The sequence below is a fragment of the Gallinula chloropus genome, assembly GCF_964237585.1.
Source record: "Gallinula chloropus genome assembly, chromosome: 3".
In the NCBI taxonomy this organism is placed as follows: Eukaryota; Metazoa; Chordata; class Aves; order Gruiformes; family Rallidae; genus Gallinula; species Gallinula chloropus.
The window spans coordinates 67020596-67043031 of NC_140087.1; the positions used below are offsets into that span (position 1 = coordinate 67020596).

Genomic DNA, 22436 nt, shown 5'->3' on the forward strand with positions numbered 1-22436 from the left:
CGTGACCAGTTGTGTCAATGTGATTACAGAGGAGCAGACAGAGACATGGGCGTGGGACTGGGAGGAGGGAAACGTCTTTCTTTCACCATTGTCCAAACTTTTAAACTTCAATGTGCTTTTCCAGGCTCCTTAGCACCCAGTGTTACGTGACATACTCTTCTAGCTGATTTTTTTTCCTTCCCCCCCCCTTTTTTTTAATTTGATCTCAAAACTTGCTGTTATGAAATCTCCCATGCAGTGGAGCCAAGTTCCTGGCTGCCAGACGCTTAATTTTCCTTTTGAGCCTTGCGTTACTTAATGGACAAAGATGCTCGCCGATTTAGGGTAATTCCTCCCTTTGCTGTAATCACTCTGCTTTGATGAAAAGGGCAGCTTTACTCAAACGTGAAGCACGCATAGGAATATTTGAAGGGGAATGAAATATGCAATGTGCCTCCCAATGCATCGTGGACGGGAACGTTCCTTCCAGACTCCTGAATGAGATTTTGGAGCAGGTCCAGGAGACTCACTGCAGGTTTTCTATGAGCCTCCGATATTTAATGACACAGAGTATGGAGAGCTCAGTACGTGCAGGGGATACTCATGCTGTTTACCAAACCAGTTGTGCTTATGGCTGTGCACGTCAGCTACTCAGTCTCAGTGAAAATGAGTGCTGTAAAATGGAAGTGCATAAACACGTATCTTTGTGGGTCATGGGGATATGCTTACCTCTGCCTTTGCAGTGAAAACAGTTTTTAAATGCTTGCACCAGGTGACATTGAGGTGATTGCTTTGGTTGGGCCTCTCCTTATATTGGACTGAGAATGCAGGTGCTAAAAATAGAAACAAATGAGATGTGATCATTTTCTTCCTGTATAGGACAAAAAGCTGTGAGGTTCGCAGTCCACGGGAACTGTAAATCTGTCTGCTGGTTGCTATTGATCTGTCGGCAAGGAGACCGAAGGCTGTGCTCCTTGCTGTAACAGCACACATTTTCAGTTGTATTTCAGTAAGCATCCCCAGTCTCCGAGATTTCTCTACTTTGTTTTAATAGGGATGTTTGGTCAGGATTTGTAGTCTCATCAACTTAGCAAGTAAGAAAACAACAACAACAACAACAACAAAAAAGAGGATTAGTAAGGAGTGAGTCATGCATGATTAGTATCAGCTCTGAAGGGCAAATTTCCAAAAGCTGAAACTCTCACACACTGATTTACTACGGGAAGCACCGACCACAGCCTGAACTAGTCTTTTTCTTCTCCCCCCCGCCCGGACTCAGTTACAAAAGCTTTGCAGACCACTATATAAAACCGAGACAGATGCAATTACCTTGCTTAAAAAGGAGAAAAGTGGTTTGGGGTTTTTTCTGTTGGGGGGGCAGGTGTTTTGGTGGGGTTTTTTTTGAAGTGATGCAGAACTGCATTTTTCAGCATGGCTGGGGGTTTTCCTCTGTTGCTTGATGCCACGTGGAAAAAACCCCAAAAGCACAAACATTGTCACGAAGATGTTTTGTAGCCCCATCCAGCAGCCCCGGCGGCTGCAGAGCCTCCAGTCTGCAAAATATGTGAAAACACAAAACATGGAAAACATGGTTTTATCACTGCGGGAGGGAGGGAATGAAGCCCCACCTCACGTTGTCTGGCCCATTCCTCTTTTCAGGGGTGTTTCATCTCAGGAAAGGGGGGGGAAGATGTCAAGGGAGAACATGGTGGGCAGGCCGCCGGGCTGCGGACAGGCTGCAGGGCTGCAGGCAGGTGCCATGACAGGAAGGCCGGGTCGGGGCTCTGGGTAGCCCCGCGGGGCAGGATGGTGAGGCGTGGTGCGTGTGAACCGTGCGCTGGCGGGGATAGCGGTGGGGACGCCGTGCTGTGCTGGGGAAGGGGCCGGAGAGGCGGCGGCGGCAGGCCGTCCTTGCCTCCCCATCTGCTCCTCTCCTCAGAAGCACGACGGCCCAGCACCCCGACGACGCCTGGGGCCAAAGGGGGCGCCAGCGTGCCCCCCACCCCACGTGCCCCGCCCGGCCCCACGCCGCGCCGCGTCGCTCGTCCCGCCAATGCGGGGCTGGGCAGAGGCGGAGGCGGGGCTTCAAGCGGGGGCGCCGGGCTCGGTGCCTCGCCCCCTTCTCCCCGCCTCCCCTCCTTCCAACCCGCCCGCAGCGCGTGGTGTGAGCGCGGCGGCGCCTGGCTGGTAGGCGGCGGGTGGTGCGCGCGCTCGTGCGGGGAGGCGCGCGTGACGAGCGGGAAGGCGAGCGCGCGGCTGTGCCACCGGGCAACAAGTGAGGCGCTTCCCGCTCCCTCCAACGGCCGGGTCGCCTCGGCTCTCCCCCGCCCCGCCTGCCGGAGCCCGGCGCGCTTCGCTTGAGGTTGTTTTTCTCCGCTCCGCATCCCTTCTCTCTCTCCCAGCCCTCCTCGGCCGCCGCGGGCTCGCACCTCCGCCGGGGCGCGGCCGAGCCTGAGAGGAGGCGGCGAGCGCCGTCCCGCGGGGAGGTGGCAGGACGGGACGAGCCCTGCGTTGCCGTCTCGGCGCCGCCCCGGCATCGCCCTCAGGTGCGGAGCCCTCGCTCGCTGCGGGGGCTGGCGGCGGCATGGAGCCCCGCTGACCGCTGGGGCCGCGGTAGGGCGGCAGGCCGGCGCCGCGTGGGGGGAGGGACCCCCGCCGCGTTCAGGCGGCCGGCGGCCGGACAAAAGCATGGTGGATGTGGAGTCGGCGGCAGGAAGAACTCTGGCGGAGACCCGCGGCGGACTGGCAAGGTACCTGCGTGAGGGGGTCTAGGTTGCCGCCCCCGCCAGCGCCGCCTTCTCGGGGCGGCGGGGATCGGCTGAGGAGGGACGGTAAAAAAACATAAAATACGTGTATATGTTTAAAAAACTACGCTTCTTTTTTTCCTCCAGATTTTCTTCCGTAGCCTCTAGCTCGTTTCTGCCCTGACAGCTGCAGGCTGGCGGCGGGGGGCGAGCAGTCGGAGGCGGGTGGGTTGGTCGAGGGGGTTTTTTTGGTTTTTTTTTTTTTTTTTGGCTTTTAATTTTTTAATTTTTTTTTTTTTTTCTTCTCTCCCCCCCGATGGGGGAGGTGACCGGCTTTGGAGAGGGTGGAGTTAGGCTGCGCGGCCGAGCAGTGTACCCTGGCGCACAAGGAGCATCGGCGCCGGCACATGTTGTAGCGAACTCGGTGAGAGGGAGGCGGAGGCGCGGTTTGTTGGCATGGATGAAACTTAGGCCAGCTCAGCCGAGTTAAATGACCGTACGTTCCTCGGCGCTTTTATCCCTTTCTTTTTCTTTTTATTTTTTCTAAACGCGGGGAGGTGAAGTCGACGATGCTAAAACCGTGAGCTTTTTCCAGAGGAAAACCTGAGCCACGGGGTTACTGCAGTGCTGGGTGCTGCTGCAATCCTCTCCTTGGCTGGAGGAGAGAGAGGAAGAGACGGGAGGGCACGGGCACGGTTGCGCCCGTCGGGTTCTTTCCCTGGGGGGGTGGCGGAGCTGGAAGGCTCGCTCAGCTCGTGGGGTCAGCTAATAGGGTCTGATCCAGTAGGTTAATTATTAATATCTGCGCAGCGTTAGGATTTTGCTGTTACGCTTTGGTGCTGAGGTGGTGGCTCTGAAGTATGGACTTAGGTGAACCTTAAAGGGGGAAAAATGCTAATTTTACTAGAGGTGGCCTGGATATGTTTGGTACTTCGCAAGATTATGCTCTTTAGTCCTTTAAAGTTCCTGAGACATTCTGTACCCTGTCAGAAGGGGACTTCAGGTTACTAGCTGAGATTGTGGCCAAACTGCAGCTAACAATTCATTAGTCATTCTGCAAAAATTTATGGTGAAAGTTACTTGGGTAATCCTTTATTCTGACTTCCCAAAATGCTCAGTGCTGTTGGAGTTGATTATTAAACACCAGTGTTCAGTTTTAACTATGTCACTCAGGAGTTTACTTGGTTCAGTCGTGCTTTTTTCCCTTTTTTTTTTTTAATAAAATTATTTTGGATGCAGGAAGTGAGTTTGGGCACAGAACAGTTTAATTGGCTGTGGGAAAGTGCATGCTTAAAATTGCATGCTAAATATATAATCTGAAAGTTCTTGAGGAAGCATGATTATACTGTTCTCCTTTGAGGAAATTTCTGGTTAATTATTCCTCCCCTCTCTTAAAGAGAGACAGCATCAAATTTAGTTCTGCCTTAAAGTTGCTTAGAACGGTTTCGTGGTTCCCGCAGTTCCGCTTTTGCGTCAGACTTTCGTGCTGTCATGGGAGGTCATGTGCGGGTGAGCAAAGCAGATGACACTCCGATGAGTGGGACAGTTGATGTCTTTGTTCAGATGAGGGGCCGAGGAGCTGGCCGCGGCTACCTTGTCGCCTTAGTGACCCAGCCTCATGCCTGTTGAAACCACCGGAAGAGTTGAATCACCTCAAATCGCTACCAAATGCGTGGAGCTTTTCTGATTCCGCAGGTGAATTTCTAATGTGGTTGGTTTGGGGGTTTTCTTATGTTTTTCCCTCAGGGCTGTGAATGTTTTGAATAGACTCTTTAAAAAGCGATGTTGCAGTGGAGATGGAGATGAATTAAAATTCAGAGAATGTCTGTCACTTACTGATAGTATTATATTTGTAAGTAGGAATTGAAATTTTTTGGTCGGATTTTGCTGCTTGCTTTGAACACGCGTGGCTTCCTACCTGAGATGTTGGGACAGCGCTGTGCAGCTGTGAGGAAGCTACAGGCTTTGCATAGAGGGATCAGAAATTAGAATTTGTTTTTAAGTAATGCTGTAATCCGTAAACTGGTTTTGCTTGCGGTTTTGCTTGTTTCTTTTCCTTGTGGGCTATAAATAGAAAAGGAAAATGGAGGAGGACGAGGTACAGCAGCAAGGTAACATTGCTGAAGAGACTTGAAGGTCAAACATTAGATGACTGCTGGTGCTAGCTAGCTGTCCGCTGTCCTGTTTCATAATAGGTGCAGCTCGCTAATGTCCCTTGAGATTGTTTCCACTGAATGCTACGGTGGTCAAATTTTTTTTTTTTTAATTGCCTGTAAGCTCCTCCTGAATTTTTCTTGTAGTACTTCTGGGTAATGGAGATAAGGACATCAGCGTAAAAGTTCCTTAGAAAGGCTTTGATGAAAAATTGGATAAAGTGTTTTTGTATTCCGTCCTACAAATATACGTGATTTTCTGTGTTATTAAGTTACACGGGGGGGCGGGGGGAGTTGGAGCACAGTGCAGGATTGGAGTCCAGATCTTAATTCTCCAAGGAGTTTGATGGGTAGGCATGAAGTCCTTCAGGGGAGCACTCCTCCATGGTGACTTGTCAATGGCAAAAGCCTTAGCAATTGTCATTTTACTGCCACCTGGTGCAGCAGCTAGTGGGACTAGCTCTGATAGTGATTTTTCTTGTTGGCTGTGTTAAACCCCTTGAAGGAAAACAAGTGATGGTTATGATTGTGTTTGAAACATAGGATATAGTCCTATGTCTCCTACCACAGCCAATATTGTCATCATAACAGTCAAGAAATAGGGACAGCTTGTCACAGATAGGTGAACTGACTGAAATCTGAATAGCTGTATTTCTCCAAATTAGCTAAAGGAGAGGAAGAAAATTGAACAGTATCATCCTCAGCCAACTTCTTGAGTAACAACTTCTTTTTCAGCAGATGACTTCATTTTTGACAAATAGACATCAATTTACCTGGTAAAATCTTCACTTCGGACAACTTGTGAAACTTACTAGTTAGTTACATGATGGGCTTTTTCTGTGTGCTGTCAGACTAGGGGATTCTGATGGAAAGTGATTCAGCAGCTCTGTCAGAAATGCATCAAGAGCTGACATTCCAGATATCTGTATTTTACTGAATCTGGTTACATTTCCTGCTGTAAAAATTCCATTAATCTCTTCTTTTTCAGTTGATGCATTTGGACTTTAAATAGTAGAACATGGTAGGTTTCTTTTAGGTTTGTCACACACTTAAGGCAAGAACAGGGCAAAGGGGCGGGGGGAAGCTGTTGGCAAGAGCATACTAATTGTGGCAACAAGGTTTTAATGGTCTGTTTTATTAATTTTGATCAGTGTGCTTTTGTAGAAAGCACAGAATATAGAAAAAAAATGTATTTCGTTAAAATAATGCACCTTTTAATGTGTCTGGTTTTCATGTTAAGAGGCCGTTAGGATCGATCACCTTCCTAAAGCTTGAAAAGGCCTTTGTCCTTTTCATAGGTTGTTGGGGTTTTTTTCTAGTATGTCTTTTTGCTAGTTTTCTGTTACTGTGTGATAGGAGTACATAAGTGATTCTGAAGCAAGTAGGATCAATCTGCTTTTCAAATTTAAACGTTTACAATATTTTTTTCAGGTATACTGTATTTTCATCCCTAATGATGGTTTGTAAAATAACATTTTTAATGAAAATGTTAACAGTTAGTTTAGGAAGAAGGTGCAGTTGTTACGGTTGTGTGTGAGACATCACTGAATTAGTGTTAGATGTTTCTAGTGTGTCCTAGGCTATATTCAGACAAGTGCTTCACGTGGTTTAGAGAAGAATTTGTGCCTGTGAGTGCAGTTAACACAAATTACTAATGTAATCTCTCTGTTACACTATGTTCTGACCTCACAAATATATATTTAGATGTTTCTACCAGTCTGCTACTGCTTCACAGTTTCATTGCACAATCCTTATATGCTTAAAAACCCAACAAAAAAATAACCAAGATCATAGTGATACCATGAAATACAGGCTCTTCCCATCATTCTGCTAGAAAATGAGCTAGTCACTAACTGAGTGTTGGAGAATAAATATTTCAAATCTGTTCAGGCACATTACCACGTCTTACATAGGAAGAACTGATTGGGTACCTTGGGCTTCATCCTGGACTTCTGTGGGTTTTGGGGTTTTTTTTCCACTGATATCATCGGGCCTTTTAGGATTTAAAAGATGAGTAAATAAACCATCCCAAGTCTCTGGATCATGTCAAACACAGTGAAAAGGCTGGTTCATTAAAATGTCTTGTGATGAACTGTGTGAAAGAATGATTGAGTTGATGTCTCATGGGGAGCAATTAGCATTTAAATGTGGAAAAGAATCCTAGTGTATAATGGGTGTGGTGCTGGGATTTTTTCAAGGGGGAATTGCTGAAACAATTTCATCAGCAGTTGGTTAAGAAAGCCTTGCTTGAGAGAAATACAATAGTAAGAGTTGAAAAGCATTTATATTGGAACGGCTTTTGTTCATCATTGTAAATAACTTTTGACATTTAGCAGCTGCTTCGTCTTAAGCTCACAGAAGAGTTACTCTGAGAGTGGATTGGCTCAGTCGCTCAATTTGCGAGTCAGCTCTAAATCAAATGTGCAAAAATTCTTTGAGTGTTTTTTTTTTGTAGATGACTAATTTTATTCTTTTTTCTATAAAAGATTAATTCTCAGAGGGTTATGGACCACCCGAAGATACGTGTATTTGCATTAAACTTACAGTAGCAGTGTGATCTTTACAGCTGATGTGTTGCGCCAAGGTGTGTGCACATCTGTGTGATGCTCGGCTTCCTGCCCTACAGATGTCTGCCATACATAGTTTCCTGCTGATAATGGCCTTCCGTGTAGGCTGGTGCAGCTTTGAGGTGTAGCAGCTACAGCAGTGTTCCTGGCTGCACCCCCGAGCCTGTTGTACTGGTGTAGCTGTTTGTGCAGCTGTGTTTTGAACTGAAGGAAGCAAGGGGGTTGACAAATAACCTTTCTGCTTGCTTGTCTTTTGGGGTTACGCATAATGTAATACAGCAGGCTATGCAAATACAGGATTTCATGGACTGGGAAAGGGCTGGAGTTTCTAATTCAGTTTAGGGAGTGACATGCCTGAATGTCAAATTGCACCCTGAATTTAGGGCTTTTTTTAGGTTATCAGGCGCAATGGTGTTTTTTTAAACTGATGTTTGAATGCTTGGTGGAAGTCTTGGGGATGGAAAATCTTAACACAAACTTGTTGGTTTGCTTTTGAATAAAAACAATTAAAAGACATGCAATATAGCTTAGAATTGATTACTCAAACCACTCTCAGAGGTAGTGGATACTTTGCATTGGTGTGCAGATAACAGGTACAGAATAAGTTCCTGCTTGGATTTAGAAGTCTCTAATTGGGGTAGGTGCTTATCTGCCATTCAGAGAAATGGGAGTTTCAAAATCCACTTGGTACTTTATATGTATCTTTAGCTGCCTAAAACTGCTGGAGAAACTTGTTCCCTTTTTCTGAAACTTGGTAGGCTGGAGGGAAATCTGTATCTTGAATTTTACAAGTTCGTAGGAGGAAAATGAACTCCCTACTTAAAACCCTGTTGTTTTTTTCAACTTTAAATGAATTCTTCAGAAAGATGAAAACCTTTATTTCCTGATACTTAGTAATTATACTTGAAACCAAAACCAAAGGCAAAAATGCTTTAAATGTATTTGCATTTTTAAAATGTAGGGTTTACATTCTTAAACATTTATTTATTTAACTACTGTAAATTTAGAGCCAGATCCTGGAATTCTGATGTGAATATTCATATCATGAATCTAGTTTGAATTGACATTTGATTGACTAACCATGTAGCACTTGCAGGCAAACGTGACTTGAGATGGCTGGAAAGGTTATTGCCCTAGCTGTGTGTCCCGTCCCCCAGCCAGTGGCTGCAAAGGCAGTATCTCCTGGCAGTCAGATCAAAAACCAGTGTCTGCTTACTTTTAACCCAAAAGGATAATGTCATTGGGGCAGTAACCTCGTCAGAAATACCAAGTGTCCTTATTTAGGAAACATGGTTTTCAGCAGTGGGGCTTCTGTCTGACAGTTTAATGTGGGCAGGAAGACAAAGCAAGAGTAAAATCTTGATCACGCGAAGTACTGTGCTTTGAGGATGGTTTAGTTAGTTGACTAAGCAGCGAATACTCTCTATGTGGGCATAACAGTGGTTGGAATATCGTTAAGGCAGTTGTAATTACTGTTTTTTAAGATAAAGCTGGAAGAGATGCCAGGATGAGATGAATTATTCGTTGAAATTATGATTATCTGTATCTTGACTAGGTTTATTAAATCACCTTTTTATTTCAAATGCAACATAGAAGTAAGAAATGAGACGGTGCTTCCCCAGCAGGCTTTCTCCTTGAATGTCCAGTGCAATCCTAAATGATGCTTTCAACATGTTACCCATTCTTCATTCTTTATTACCAGAACTAGCATCTATCCACGTGCTGAATGTCTGTGAGGAAGGCAGTTCATTATCCACTTCCTAAACCTTCTGGTAGTTACGCCAGCAGACCACACTAGGAGTAGCAGAAATGGGTTGATCATGCTAGTTCAATAGCTAACCCCCCTGACTTGATTTCAAAAAGTGTTAGAGTAATTCAGACCCCGGGCTGTGCCTTGTTATGGTTGAGGTTGCTAGCTGCTTCTGCTTGCCCTGCCTGTGTGACCTCTATGAGGTCACGGAACCATGGAGTTGTAGGGGTTGTTGGGGACCTCTGTGGATGAAGGTGTCAGCGGCAGTGTGGTGGCGCCTGAAAGCTTAAGCTGATTGGAAGTGGGATCTGCGGTGTTCTTGCCTTTTTGAGTCTTCCCTCTTCTCCATTGTGACTGATGTTTGTGCAGCACACAGCAGCAAGCGTGGCGTGAGCCAGCTGAAAACTGATTGCTGCCTTGTTGCTTGGTTCTTTATCATCCTCTCTGAAGCTCCCTGAATCGACCACAGTTGAATCTGTGCAAAGGTGAGATGGGGCTGGTCAATTTATAGATGGAGTAAAGTACAGGAATGTGTCAGTCATGACTAAAACTATTTTAAACTGCCACGGAGCTGTACTGTCTGACTTGTAATCGATGTGATGAATGACAGTTAATTTTCTTCTAAGAAATATGTCTCTGCTTCTACTCAGTTAAACCTCTTTTCTTGATTCTTTGTAATTTACTGTTCAAGCTGAAGCTTTCTCAAAGGTACATAAAAACTGAACTTTGTAAATCAGAGGCTGGCAGCTCTGGGTCATTCCTAACAAATTGCACAATGTCATAATTCTAAAGCTGAGCTGACCTTAAGAGAACACGTGATTGATTTTTTTTTTTTTTTTTTTTAATTCTGTATTGGGAAAAACAGGTCCCATGCACTACCAAAGGCCTTCAAATACTGAGGTATTAAACCTTTATTATTGTTTTGTGTAGCAAGTTGAGATCTTGCCTTTGGCTGTGAGTATGAAGTCTCAATTACTTTAAAAAAAAAAACCCGAACAACTAAAACCCAAACCAACACCCAGACCCTTTTTACTCTTAAAGAAACCAAACTTCTTTTTATCGCAAGTTCCTTTGCACGTGCAGTTAGGAACACCTCCATAGGAGTTCAGTGTGGCTGCAGAAATGCCAGCACAGAGTGGTCATAGTGTAATGTGCTAATTTATCCGGATGCTGGCATGTTGTAAACCTGTGGAACTCTTGCTTTTTTTTTATCCCTGTAGAAAATCATGACCAAAGTCAAGTAGTTTATACCACCAGAAACATTAGAATGTACATTACACATGGTATTTAGAGTTTACAGAAAATTTACCTTTGTGACCTCTCTTGAATATGCCTTGATATTCTATAGGAACACTTGAAACATTTTAAAAATTAACTGAACATTCTTTCATTCTATCCAAGGATTTAATTTTACAGGTAAAAAAATTAGGCCTAAATTGCACTGAATTCAATAGGTACACAATATTTTTGTATTTTCTTAATAATTAAATGGAGACAATTTGTGAAAGACACCTATAATAAAACATAAACAGGGTTGGGATGATTCGAGTGATTGACTGGTAGCCGACTTTCCAATTAAAAATTGATGGGGGGGGGGGAAATTCCAGGTTAAAAAAAAAAGCAGTCACTCCAGGTAAAGGTTTTGTTTATCAGTTTTATTCAGGGTTGGAAGTGCTCAGTTTAAAAGGTTGAGAAATAGGTTTTTTCACTGTAGCTTTTCCTCAGATGATGGCCAAAGTTCATGTTCTTGAAAACAGTTTGTGGGCCTCATTTTGATGATTCAAAGGGCCTTATGAGTACCACATTACAAAATTTTAAAGTTTTTTTGAGTTAATTACATTTTAATAGTTCCTTAGATCAGCTTGTCTTAAGTATATTAGCCACTGCAGGGGAAAAAAAGTTTCTGTAGGGTACTGGATTAAATGCCACATGGACCAAGATGTTTTCTGTGTGGGGAAGTTTCAACGTCCCCACTTCATGTGTTTCTTTTCTTTAACACCATTTCAGTTAGAAATTAGGGGTTTTTTCACCCATCTGAGTGCAGATGTTTGTTTACTCAGCATATTTTTAGAAGCTGGTTTTAAACTCTTACTCCTGTGACTGCCAGTGTGACGTGCCAGATGATTTGGGAATGAACGATAGAGTTATTTCCTGAAGTCTGTAGGTAGATCTAGTATTGCTGCTGCTGCAGAAGGTTTTGTTCTAATTGGGGGAGGATGTGTAGGGACAATGTAGAACTCTCTGAAAGCTGAGACGCGTTATATCATAGCAAGTACAAGAGTATTATTTGAAAACCCTTCTATAGGAATGAAACCCTTCTACAAATGGGCTGTCAGAAAAGGAGGGACAGTGAAGAGCTTTGTCACTATGCCTGGGGTTACTCAAATGATTGAGGTTTGGAGATAGTCTTCTTTGATGTAAGAGGTTTCAATCCTTGTGTATTAGTTTCAGACTTGAAGAGATGGTGTTGAGTATATCCTGTAAGATAGAACAGTGGTTTAGCTGACAAGGGTGGAAGTTTAGTATGGTAGCAGCTGTAAAGCTACTTTGTGAAGCAACTGAGTGCAGGGATGAGGTGGAGTGGAAAAGAGTGAGTAAGGAGGAAACAGTATCTTTTATGGCAAAGGGCGAATTGAACAGATGGCCACAAAAATGCTTGTTTCATTGAAGACTGGCAACTGTTTAAAAATCCTCTTTGACACTGGCAATTTGAGATTGATTTTAATGTTTCTGAGGATTTTACTATTTGTTTTCATCAGTCTGTCTGTTGAAGAGACGGGCAGAATCCATCCGGGGAAAAGAGTTAGAGCGTGGATAAAATAAGCAAAGTAACTTTTAAAGTGTAGTACACACGTGATTAAATAAAGCATGATTCTGTGTAGCATATGCTTTTTTTTCTCTGAAATTGTAGGGAGTGGTCTGGAAGTAACAGGGTTAGTTTAATGTTAGGAACATTGCAGCTTCAGGTCCAAGTAACCTTACCAGAAAGATAATTGTTCATTAGTGATAATTTTAATGGTAAAACTTGTGGGTGCTGGATACTGAATTGAGTATATCCAAATCCATGTGTGTCACAACAATGACTTTTCTGATAAATTAAGTTACAAAGCCCTCTGCATGATCCAACTGCCATGTCATGTTTTGGATATCTAGTTTTGCATGTGGATGTTTTAATAAGAAACCTTTCTAAGCTAATGGGAGTATGTGTGTGGGAAAGGATTCTTTCTCAGTTTTTGTAGTTCTCCTTATGGTTGATGAGTCTCAGTATACTATCTGTCTTGTGCCTTACACCCAGCCCCATTGATATATAACTTCAAAAACATCTCCACGAATTCTAATAGTTCTCCTTTTGTGTAGTAATAGAAAAGTCATTATAAGCTCTCACTGTGTGAAAAGTCAAGAAAGTAATCATCAGTGGCATTCATAAAAGCTGAAAATGAGGGATTGGACAAAATGAGATTAGGTTCAGTAACAGCAATGAGACATGGTTCAGAGGGAGCATTACTGGAGAAATGCCTCACTGTACTGCTGTCTTTTTTGGCGGTGCTGGGGCATGGAGGGAAGGGGGGAGAGGGGTTGAGGGTGTCTTAGTGTGGTATTTGAGCAAGATGTGCAAATGTGCTGAAGATAACAAGTGGGAAATAATGTGAAGTTAGATTGGCTTTTATTAAGACTATTTATAGGTCTTTATGTCTGAGGCTGTATTCTAGAAAAATGCAAGCCTTGCTGTGTACTTGGCTCTTGAAATTCACTGTCCAAGTTGTAATGGTGTCTTTGGTATCAAAATCCTGGAAAAGTAGAATTTATCCCAAAACTAAATGATATGCTGAAGGATGGCTAAATCCAGGTGTAACTAATTTTAAAATAATGTGTTTTCTTTCCTCCAACTGGAACATTGTTTAAGGCTGGCTGTGGTGTAGGAAGAACCCAGAAAACACTCTGACTCTTGCTCAGTACTAACCACTGGGACATGCTTCTGCAGAAGCAGGATACTGTTATCCGTTGAATATTTGCCAGTTCTTAAGATGTTCTTAATTACTGTTTTGTAGAAGTGCATTGTATCTTTGTTGCCTCAGAAGTTTACCTGATTGTATACAGTTAGAAAAATAGACTGAGAGTTGTTTTAAGTTGGAAGCAGCACAGCCTTTTTGTAACAGCCTGTGGCTCTTAACATCTTTACATTCCAAAACTATGTTGTTGCTTAATCCAGAAATCTCTTTTGACTCACTGAACAGAACTGAGGTATTAGGAGAACGGATGCATCTTGCAGGAGAAGGACTGCATATGGCTTGTGATATGTCTAATAATTTTAAAAATTGTCATTGGAACCATAGTATCACTACTGCAAGTGCTGCCAGAATTGTTCTGCATGTACAATGGCTATAAGGGATATCAGGCTTCAAAATGAAGTTACATGGTGAGGTCCAAGTCTACTGTAGCTCCAGTTAACAGCTAGTCTCTGCAAAAAGAGAAAGGTGGTAGCAGGTGTTAGGTACCTGAACTGCAGCTCTGTTTTGCCAAAGTCCTGCATCAGTAGAGTGGCAGGTGTAATACCTGCAGGTATAAGGGTTATCTTTTCATAGCTCCAGTGAGTAAACGGACTTTTAATGCTTGGGTTTGGCAATCAAATAATCTAGACAGGTTACTCAGCCCACTTAGAAAATACAGCATAACTCCTGTCTTCAGTAGAAGGTACAAATATTTGCAGTTAAAGGTCATGGCTTCTGTCAGACTTGCAGGTGGAGAAACTAGATGTTTTACCTTGTGTCTGCATGATTGTTCAAAGACTGGCATTGTAGGAGTGTTTGCACCAGGATCTAAGTATGATGATGTCATTCCTCTGATGCTATATAGTGTTTTGTTAGAGAGGGGTTATGAATCCAGAACCAAGACTCAGTTCCTGGTGTGCCAGTGTCATCCTTGATGAAGAGGGGGAGAGATCTCTCTGCTGTATGCTTTCACTGTAGCTGCTGTGATGCTTATCTGGTGTGCATCTGCAGTCATTGTTAGTTTTCTGCTGGGTTAGTGATGTGAACTGATTTATGGAGGGGTCTGGCAGATCACCAGAGCCAGTGTGAGGGAAGAGATTGAGCTCGAGTTCTTGGGAATCAGAAAGTCTCCATCAAAAGGAGGGGTTAGGCACTCAGATCAGTCCAGCTGCTTATGGATCCACAGACTGGAGCCACTGCAAGAAGCGAGGGTTGGGGCAGGTAGTTTGGTTAAACATACTGTTTTTCTTTAATTCTGGGATTGTGTGAGTGTGCCTAACTTTGGTTTGGTGCCTTCAAGTACAGATTTGCTACTATGGCTGCCTCTGCCGTGGAGTGGTGCAGGAGTGCTTGCGTGGGTATATGCAGTGTGGGAAGGAACGCCACCTGAGGTAGTCTGCATCCTGTTACCTGGTCTGCCTTTCCCTGGGGAATTGCTGATGGGTCAGTGTTCTGAGCTGTTCTAAGGGAGTTCTGCTTTGGGTGGTTTACTTAGCTGCGAATCTCTGTGATATGCTGTTGTTTAGACTGCTCATTGGTTGTCACAGCTTACTCTTACTCTGATGGAGGTTTTTCATGTTGAGATTTGATGTTACTAAGTACCATTCATAAGTAAAAGCGTAAAGGAAGAATGTTTTAATAGCAAAGGACTGGTCTTGGAGTGAAGAAATTGATGTTTGATACATGTAGAAATGCCTTTTAAACTTACCTTTAAATGGAACTGTAGCCTTGAAAAATGACTCTTGGCTTACCTGGCTTTTGCTCCCTGAAATCTTCTTTGTTTATCAAATAGGACTACTGTTTCCTTCATGATGCTGGAAGGGCTGTGTGGGTATGTTGTGGGTACGGCTGTGCTGTGCAGTGGAATGCAGCCTGTGTTATTGTGCTACATCATGCTGTGCTACACTGCCGTTTGAATGCAGCTAACGCCCGTGCACTGCTGAGGGTTGTGCTGTGTGGACCTGCTTGCTGACCTGGAACTGTTGTAAGGATCCTTGCCTGAGTAGTGTTGCATTGCATTGTCCCTGGCAGCAGTGTTAATAAAATTTACCCCTTCTATTTGAAAGGGAAACAATGGAGCCCTACTGCTATAAAAAGTAATGTATTTTTATGTGTTAAGTTCTAGTCGCCAGCAATCTATCTTACTTGCATAATTTATTGTGGACTTTAGTACTTAAGAGATGATTTTTATGTCAGTATCCTATCACAGGAAGTAACAGTTGCTTTCCCTCTTGTAGCTTCTTTCTGAAGGCTTGTTCTTCAGTTTCATGCTCTAGGTATACTCTTAGTGCATTGCAAGGGGGAGCTTGGGGTGGATGTTAACTTCTGCAGACACTGAATCTGTAGAGTGCTGCAGAAGCAGCTTCAATATACAACACTTGGGTTTTGTAGTAAGAAGCTCAACTGGTTAGGAACTTCAACATCAATTACCATCAACTAATATGATCAATTTTTGGTGTACGAATATGGTTTTCTGATGCTCAGGTTGCTAAATAGAAACCTGGAATGAAAGAAAGTTCTACTCGTTTAGAAAAGTGGCATTTGTGAAGTCTTACGATATCTCAGTTAATGTGTAAGCAAACAGTTAATCCTCTGGTATTTCGAACACTGTTTTTTCTTGAATATAAGCAGAATGAAGTAAGTTAGATACAAAATTGTTCTGACTTTCCAGGAAAGAGTTTTTAGTTACTTCATGGAAAAAATTGACTATTCTGGTTTGCCCCTTGCTTTCACACTTACCGATGCCCTCCCTTGTTTTGAGGGTATATCCAAAAGAGCACCTGCCTGGTATACCTTGGAAGGTTTTTACCATCTACACTGACATCTCCAACTCCAAATATTGTTTAGCTTAAAAACTGTGGGAAAGAAAAACTACTCCATGGTTCAGGGCAATGTCCAGCATCTGCCAAAATCTGCATGTTGAAGCAAATATGTGAGTGTTTAGAATTCCTGTTTGGATTGATTTATATGGGGCTGCACTTAGTGAGTGCAAATCTAGGTGTGTATGTTTTGACATCTTCTTGTCTCTATGCTAGAGAGGACTGCTTTTCTGAACTTGTAAATATACTTTGAGGTTTTTATCTGCTTCTTGCTAACATCTGCTTCTTGCTAACATCTGCCTCTTGCCTTTTTGCCTCCTGCAGCTAAACCTCTGTAGAGGTTTACATTTGGTTTTGTGGCTAGCAATGTCATTGTAGCATCAGGGTTTTTTTAAAAAAAGTTCAAACTGTCATCATGTCTTTCACTTACTGATTTTATGAAATCATTACAGAAAATAAAGTGCTCCAACAGGGCTAGTCGTATCCTGCAGAAGAATTCTTAACCCATGTATCGCATATGCCCTTCATGTAATCCTTGTCTTTCGACAAGGGGGCATCTTGACTCCTGTTTGTGTAAATTCTTGCCGCCAGAAAAGGGTCTCTTGTACAATTAATTCCTGGAACTAGATGGAGTGTGAATATTTGGTATTCAAGAAGCGTTTGGACAATGCTCTTGGTTATATGGTTGTAACTACTAGGTTTCCCTGTGTGGAATTGTACTGAATTATCCTCATGGTTCCATTCCAGCTCAGAAGAGTGATTCTATTTCTCATTTAATACCAGAAGTCTTCTTGAGGAAGTTAACTCTGTCCTGGCCAGAACCAGGATGCCTCTGAACAGCTTCTTTACAGCCTTTTGGAATCCATTCACTCTTGAGATAAAGTGTAAAATAAGACTGTTTAAAAACAACCTTTGAGCAGTTTCTTACCATTTAGCATTAATGCTTGTTGGATTTAAAACTTTTTGGGTGTTAGGAATCCTTCTTGTAGCTCATGGTTGCTTCATAATACCTTTTTTCTTCTGTTGTTATTGGTTATGTTTTATTGACTGCTGTCTAGCCCCATGGTGAAGCTGGTTTTCTTCACAGGTTCTGCTGGCTTGCCTTCTCCATCCATCTCTTGATCCCAGAGCTGCTTTTGTAGCTTCATAAATCTGCTTTCTATCAATACCTTAGTTTTGAACTGCAGTAAATTGTAAGAGTAGAGTGGAGCTGAAGAGGGCAACTTCTCTGCTATTTCTGCAGACTCAGTCTTTCCACATTACTGTATCTGAACAGAACCGTGGTTTATCCAGTGTGGTTAATGTTAAACTTTTTTCTTCTAGTCACATGGATGTTTTCTAGAGACTTTGAACAAATGGACTTTATATATGCAGTAGTGTTGATCCATAGCTGCACAGCTGGAAGTTGCATGAGCAGAAATGTTATTGCTTGTACAAGCCTTAACTGATTGCTGAAATGGCTGTCATATCACTGTAGCTGAGAAGCTGAAAACCGGCATGGAAAAACTGAGTCACATCACCTTTGGGTGTAGGTAACTCTTTGCCTTACCCACTGAAGTTGCAATAAATTTCTGCAAGATTTTCTGTTCTTGAGGTTCTGTGTGCTGTGATTTGTTTGATTTTTTTTTTGTATGTAGTGTTTACTCTTGTACTCAAATTCTACTAGCTGGCCTTGTGTTCTACCCTTTTGGCTTTTTTCACACAAAGCATGAGAGATTTTTCAAATGAGTATTGCTTTGTACTGCTCGTCTCAGTTCTTCCACACAACTCATCTAAAAATGCATCCAATCTAAATATAAATCAGATCTTAGCAATCAGAGGCAGATGAGGTTTTATATAATATTAATGCTGATAGAAGAAGCTATTACTGGAATAGGAAAAAGTTTGAGTCACATCACTAAGCTGTGTAGTAGGAGATGGGTGCTGTCCTGTGCTCTACAATGCTGCTTGTGCTTTTGCTTAAATAATATTTACTTAAATTATAAAATAAAGCAACCACAAAACAAACCCCCTAGAACCCCAACTAGCAACCTTCCAAATGCAACATTCCACCACCTTTCCCCCTACCATTATGATGAGGATTGTAACATTATGTTCTGTGGTAAATTCAGTTCACTTAATGTGAAGCTGCCAAATTGGCATCCTTTTTATTAATTCATGTCTTCAGGTGTAATGATCAAAGCTAATAACCTATTACTTGCCAATTTGAGGATTCTATTGCAATTTATAGAAATAGCCTTTATGAAGTCTGATGGTTTTCTGTTTACTTTTAATTCAGGAACCTCGATCTGGTGCTGTGAATAAGTTTTTAATAAAACTTGTCTTTAGTTTAGAAAAAGAACACCTTCTTAACAAACCAGGTTTTATCTGTTTTTCTCTTGGTGGCCCTCAGTGTTGTTTTGATATTCTTAAGGAGTTAATACAAGGAGAAAGAAAATTATACTGGAAGTGTTTTACATGTGGGACTGATAGCATTTACTGTGCCCTTTTTGATAGAACTGCTGTCATCTTGCGAGACTTTTCTGATTAAAAGTTCTACCAAGTCTTACCAGTAAATGGAGACTTTTCTGCGTAGGATCCCTGTCTCATTTGCTGCAGCGGATCGCAAGGCTGCAAGTGAAAAAACAGGGAGATAAAGGAAGATCTTGTAGTTACAGAATTTGAATGCTTACCTGAAAGACTTAAGTGATTTGAAGGGTTTTGTTAAGTGGTTGAAATAAAATATTCATAAATGGTGTCTTACTGTGTTCAGAACAGTCTCGGGTCAGGCCTCCAGATGATTTACAGAGGTGTTGAATACTCATAGCTTAGTAGCTGGGGACTGTGGGCAGATAAGCTGTGTAGAGCTACGTAGCCTGAAACATTAGGCTCCGGCTGAGCTCTTGACAGTCCTGTGTTTGTTAGCTGTTCCTAGGGGAGATCTTCCCACCGTTGTCTCAGGAGTCCTGGGTTTGTAGATAATAAAAATACCCCATCATTTGTTGTTCTAGTGAGAAGTGCTACAGAGGACAGGGTTGTTAAGCACTGAGCTGCGTGGGATAGTGCAAAACATGGGGACAGCTGCTTTTCTAGTATTGTTGTGTGTACTGAAAGGGAAGTGGAGGAAAAATAGTATATGAAGATCTGTTTTTAGTGGAAGCTGCTGTGGCAGTTAGGGGGAAGATATTCTTCGAACTCTGTGGCTAGGCAGTACTTTCTAACAGTTCAGCTGTTTAACTTTAAATAATGGAGGTGGCCACAAGTAGGTTTCTTGTCTTTGAGGTATAGAAGAAAGATCCTTTAAAATTAGAACAGCATACTTCATAGCGGGCTGAGAACGGGACATTAAAGTAGATCTGGCCTGAGGTATGAAAAAATAAATATGCAGATGGTACATGAGGTCAAAAGAAGGAAGAATAGGGATTTTTCTCTTGAGTAGTCTGTTCTAGGAGTGGCTTTTTATTTAAACCTGAAGGAGGGGAGGATGATATTTAGATGTCACGAGAATCCAGAGGTCAAATGAAGTTACTGATTATTTACCTGTTGCTTTCTTACTAAATTTTTTGTTTAACTTTGAGGAGTGGAAGAATGTAAGACTGGTCAAGCCAGAAGAGACCATGGGTCAGTCTACATCAGGTGTCTGGTGATGGCTGATAATAAAATGAAGAGAGCAAGTACAAAGTGTACTTCTCAAGTGGGCCTTCCTGGTGTTGCTCTGTGACTTCAGGACCTCTGAGGCAGTGTTTACAGCTGGGCTTTTAACAGTGTTTATGAGTCTTCTATTTCATTAGTTTTTTCTGGTCTTAAAGTAATTATGTATGCTGCTGGAAAATGAAAGTGCCTTTGACAATAAGTTCTGTATCTGACTTAAAGTGTAGTCTTATGAACTTTCTTAATCTGAATTATTTTCTAGTCAGGCTTCCCAATTTAGAATGGCTTGTTACATTTTGTGTACCTTGTGCTTTGATACCCCCACTGGACTAGTAAACAGTTTGATAAGTGTTACTTTAGAGAGAACAAAATGTTTTCATGTTGCTCCTTGTACTATGCACCTTTCATTCTCTTGGCCGTGGAGGAAGGAGGGGGAGAGTGATCCATTTTCTCTCCCAGTGAAAACTGGAGATGGGTCATAAATTAACCTTTGCCAGAACAGAGGGGTACACTTACTATTCCTGATCTGATAGGGGAAACCTCTTCAGCTTCTTTTTCCTTCCTATGTATAATTACTGTCACTTTCTGCTGTGATATATTTCCTCTTCTAGTTGAAGGGGGGTAAAAAATTATCAAAATTCATGTTCTCCTCTGTCTGCAGGGATACCAGCAATGCAGCTGGCCAGTTCTGTCAGCCTCTCTTCCAAGAAACAGCCAAGTGAAATGAATTGTATGCTTTAAAATTCAGCTCTGCCTGTTATGTAGTTGGAAGGTATAAGAGTGCAAGTATAGAAGCTTGAAACTTAATTTAAAACTAAGTGACCTTATTATATGGTAATTTATTCTATACCCTTAAACTCACCTTACTAGGAGGAGAAATTTTCTCTGCCTGCCTTTGCCAAGCTGACAGCTGATGCTAATTGTTACACAGCCAAGTGTTTCAAGAAGACTTAAGTGAGGAGCAAAAACTGCTGGCTAACTTAGGCTCACTGTGAAAAGCTATGTAAAGTTCCTGAGTAGCAAATGGAAGTTTTAAATTCTTACCAGCTTTTGATTTGCTGATGAAACCCCAAGCCCCTACTAGCTGTAGGTGTGCATGAGTTAGAGGTAGGTTGGTTTTGACTTTCTGTCTTTTGGGTGTAGGCGTTCTCTGGTTTTAGGCTACCAACATGTACATTCTTTGACAGTATTCGGTATTTTTGTGGGATCAAGAACTTAATAGGCAGAAGGCTAAAACTATCTCTTTATTTTCCCTCTTTCCAGGTATGAGAAATGAGTGTTGGACGGAGAAGACTAAAGCTGCTGGGAATTCTGATGATGGTGAACATTTTCATTTACGTGATTGTGGAAGTATCAAAAAGTGGTAGCCAGGAGAAGAATGCAAAAGGTCGTGTTATTATACCACACAGCAAATTCTGGAGAAAATACACTCCTCACAAAGCTTACTGGAACAAACAACAACAGAAGCTTGACCTGCTGTACAACCCTATTCTGACCTTGCTTTCCAATATGACTGTGGAAGAGAACTTGGTTTCTAACTCAAGTGTTCTCAGTTCCTGTGACCCTGACCCCTGGGTAGCCTCAGAGGTTAGTGACTTCGCAAACTTGCCGGACAGATTCAAAGACTTTCTGCTTTATTTGAGATGTAGAAATTATTCGTTGTTAATGGATCAGCCAAACAAATGCAAGCATAAACCTTTCCTGCTGCTGGCTATTAAGTCACTTACACCCCATTTTGATAGAAGGCAAGCAATTAGGGAATCCTGGGGCAAGGAAATAAAATCGGGGGATGTGACAGTCAAAAGGGTCTTCCTGCTTGGCCAGACCCCACCAGAGGATAATTTTCCTGATCTTTCAGACATGATAAAATTTGAGAGTGAAACCCACCAAGACATTCTCCTTTGGAACTACAGAGACACTTTCTTCAACTTAACTCTGAAAGAGGTGCTGTTTCTCAAGTGGGTCAGCAGCAGCTGTGCAGATGTCCAGTTTATTTTTAAGGGTGATGATGATGTTTTTGTGAATACTCATCAGATCCTGGATTACTTGAAGAGCTTATCAAAGGACAAAGCCAAAGACTTATTTATAGGCGATGTGATAAAAGATGCAGGACCTCATAGAGAAAAAAAACTGAAGTACTACATCCCAGAAAGTGTTTATGAAGGTTCGTACCCTCCATATGCAGGAGGCGGTGGGTTTCTGTACTCTGGTGATCTGGCATTAAGACTGAATAATGCATCTGAACAAGTACTCCTTTATCCTATTGATGATGTTTATACTGGAATGTGCCTTCAGAAGCTTGGGCTTGCTCCGGAAAAACACAAAGGCTTCAAAACATTCGATATCGAAGAGAAATACAGAAATAACATATGTTCCTATACAAACTTAATGTTAGTACATAGTAGAAAACCTCAAGAAATGATTAAGATTTGGACACACTTGCAAGATCCACACTTAAATTGTTAAAGTAACGTGCATAAGTGTCTTAAGTCCAAATAACTTTACCGGTTTGAGTCTTTCTTGCTGGACCATTAAAGCTCTGTTTAATAGTTTAATTTTCTGTGGAAACTTTCTCCTGTACTTCTGAAAACGAGAATAATACTAAAATTGGAGGGGATGGTTCGAAGACTTGGTCGTGACTTTTCCACTGTCCTGGTGGTCATTATATTTCAATATTTGTCATCATTTTTAAAAGAGCTTCAAGGACGTAACTGTCAGTGACTGGTTAGCTACATTGGAAACAGGGGTTGCCCACTACAATGCATCTTTCATTAACTGTGATAGTGGAAGATAGTTTTTCCTTGA

General features: G+C 42.2%; 1 protein-coding gene across 1 annotated transcript; it reads left to right on the top strand.

Annotated features, from left to right (window-relative positions):
* Window positions 1-20903: 20903 nt before the first annotated feature.
* On the top strand, window positions 20904-22097 carry B3GNT2 (UDP-GlcNAc:betaGal beta-1,3-N-acetylglucosaminyltransferase 2; the record flags this gene model as incomplete). The annotated part of the gene is made up of 1 exon (XM_084261687.1): window positions 20904-22097. The coding sequence occupies one exon, from the start codon at window positions 20904-20906 to the stop codon at window positions 22095-22097; it is 1194 nt and encodes a 397-aa protein (XP_084117813.1).
* Between the last annotated feature and the right edge of the window lie 339 nt (window positions 22098-22436).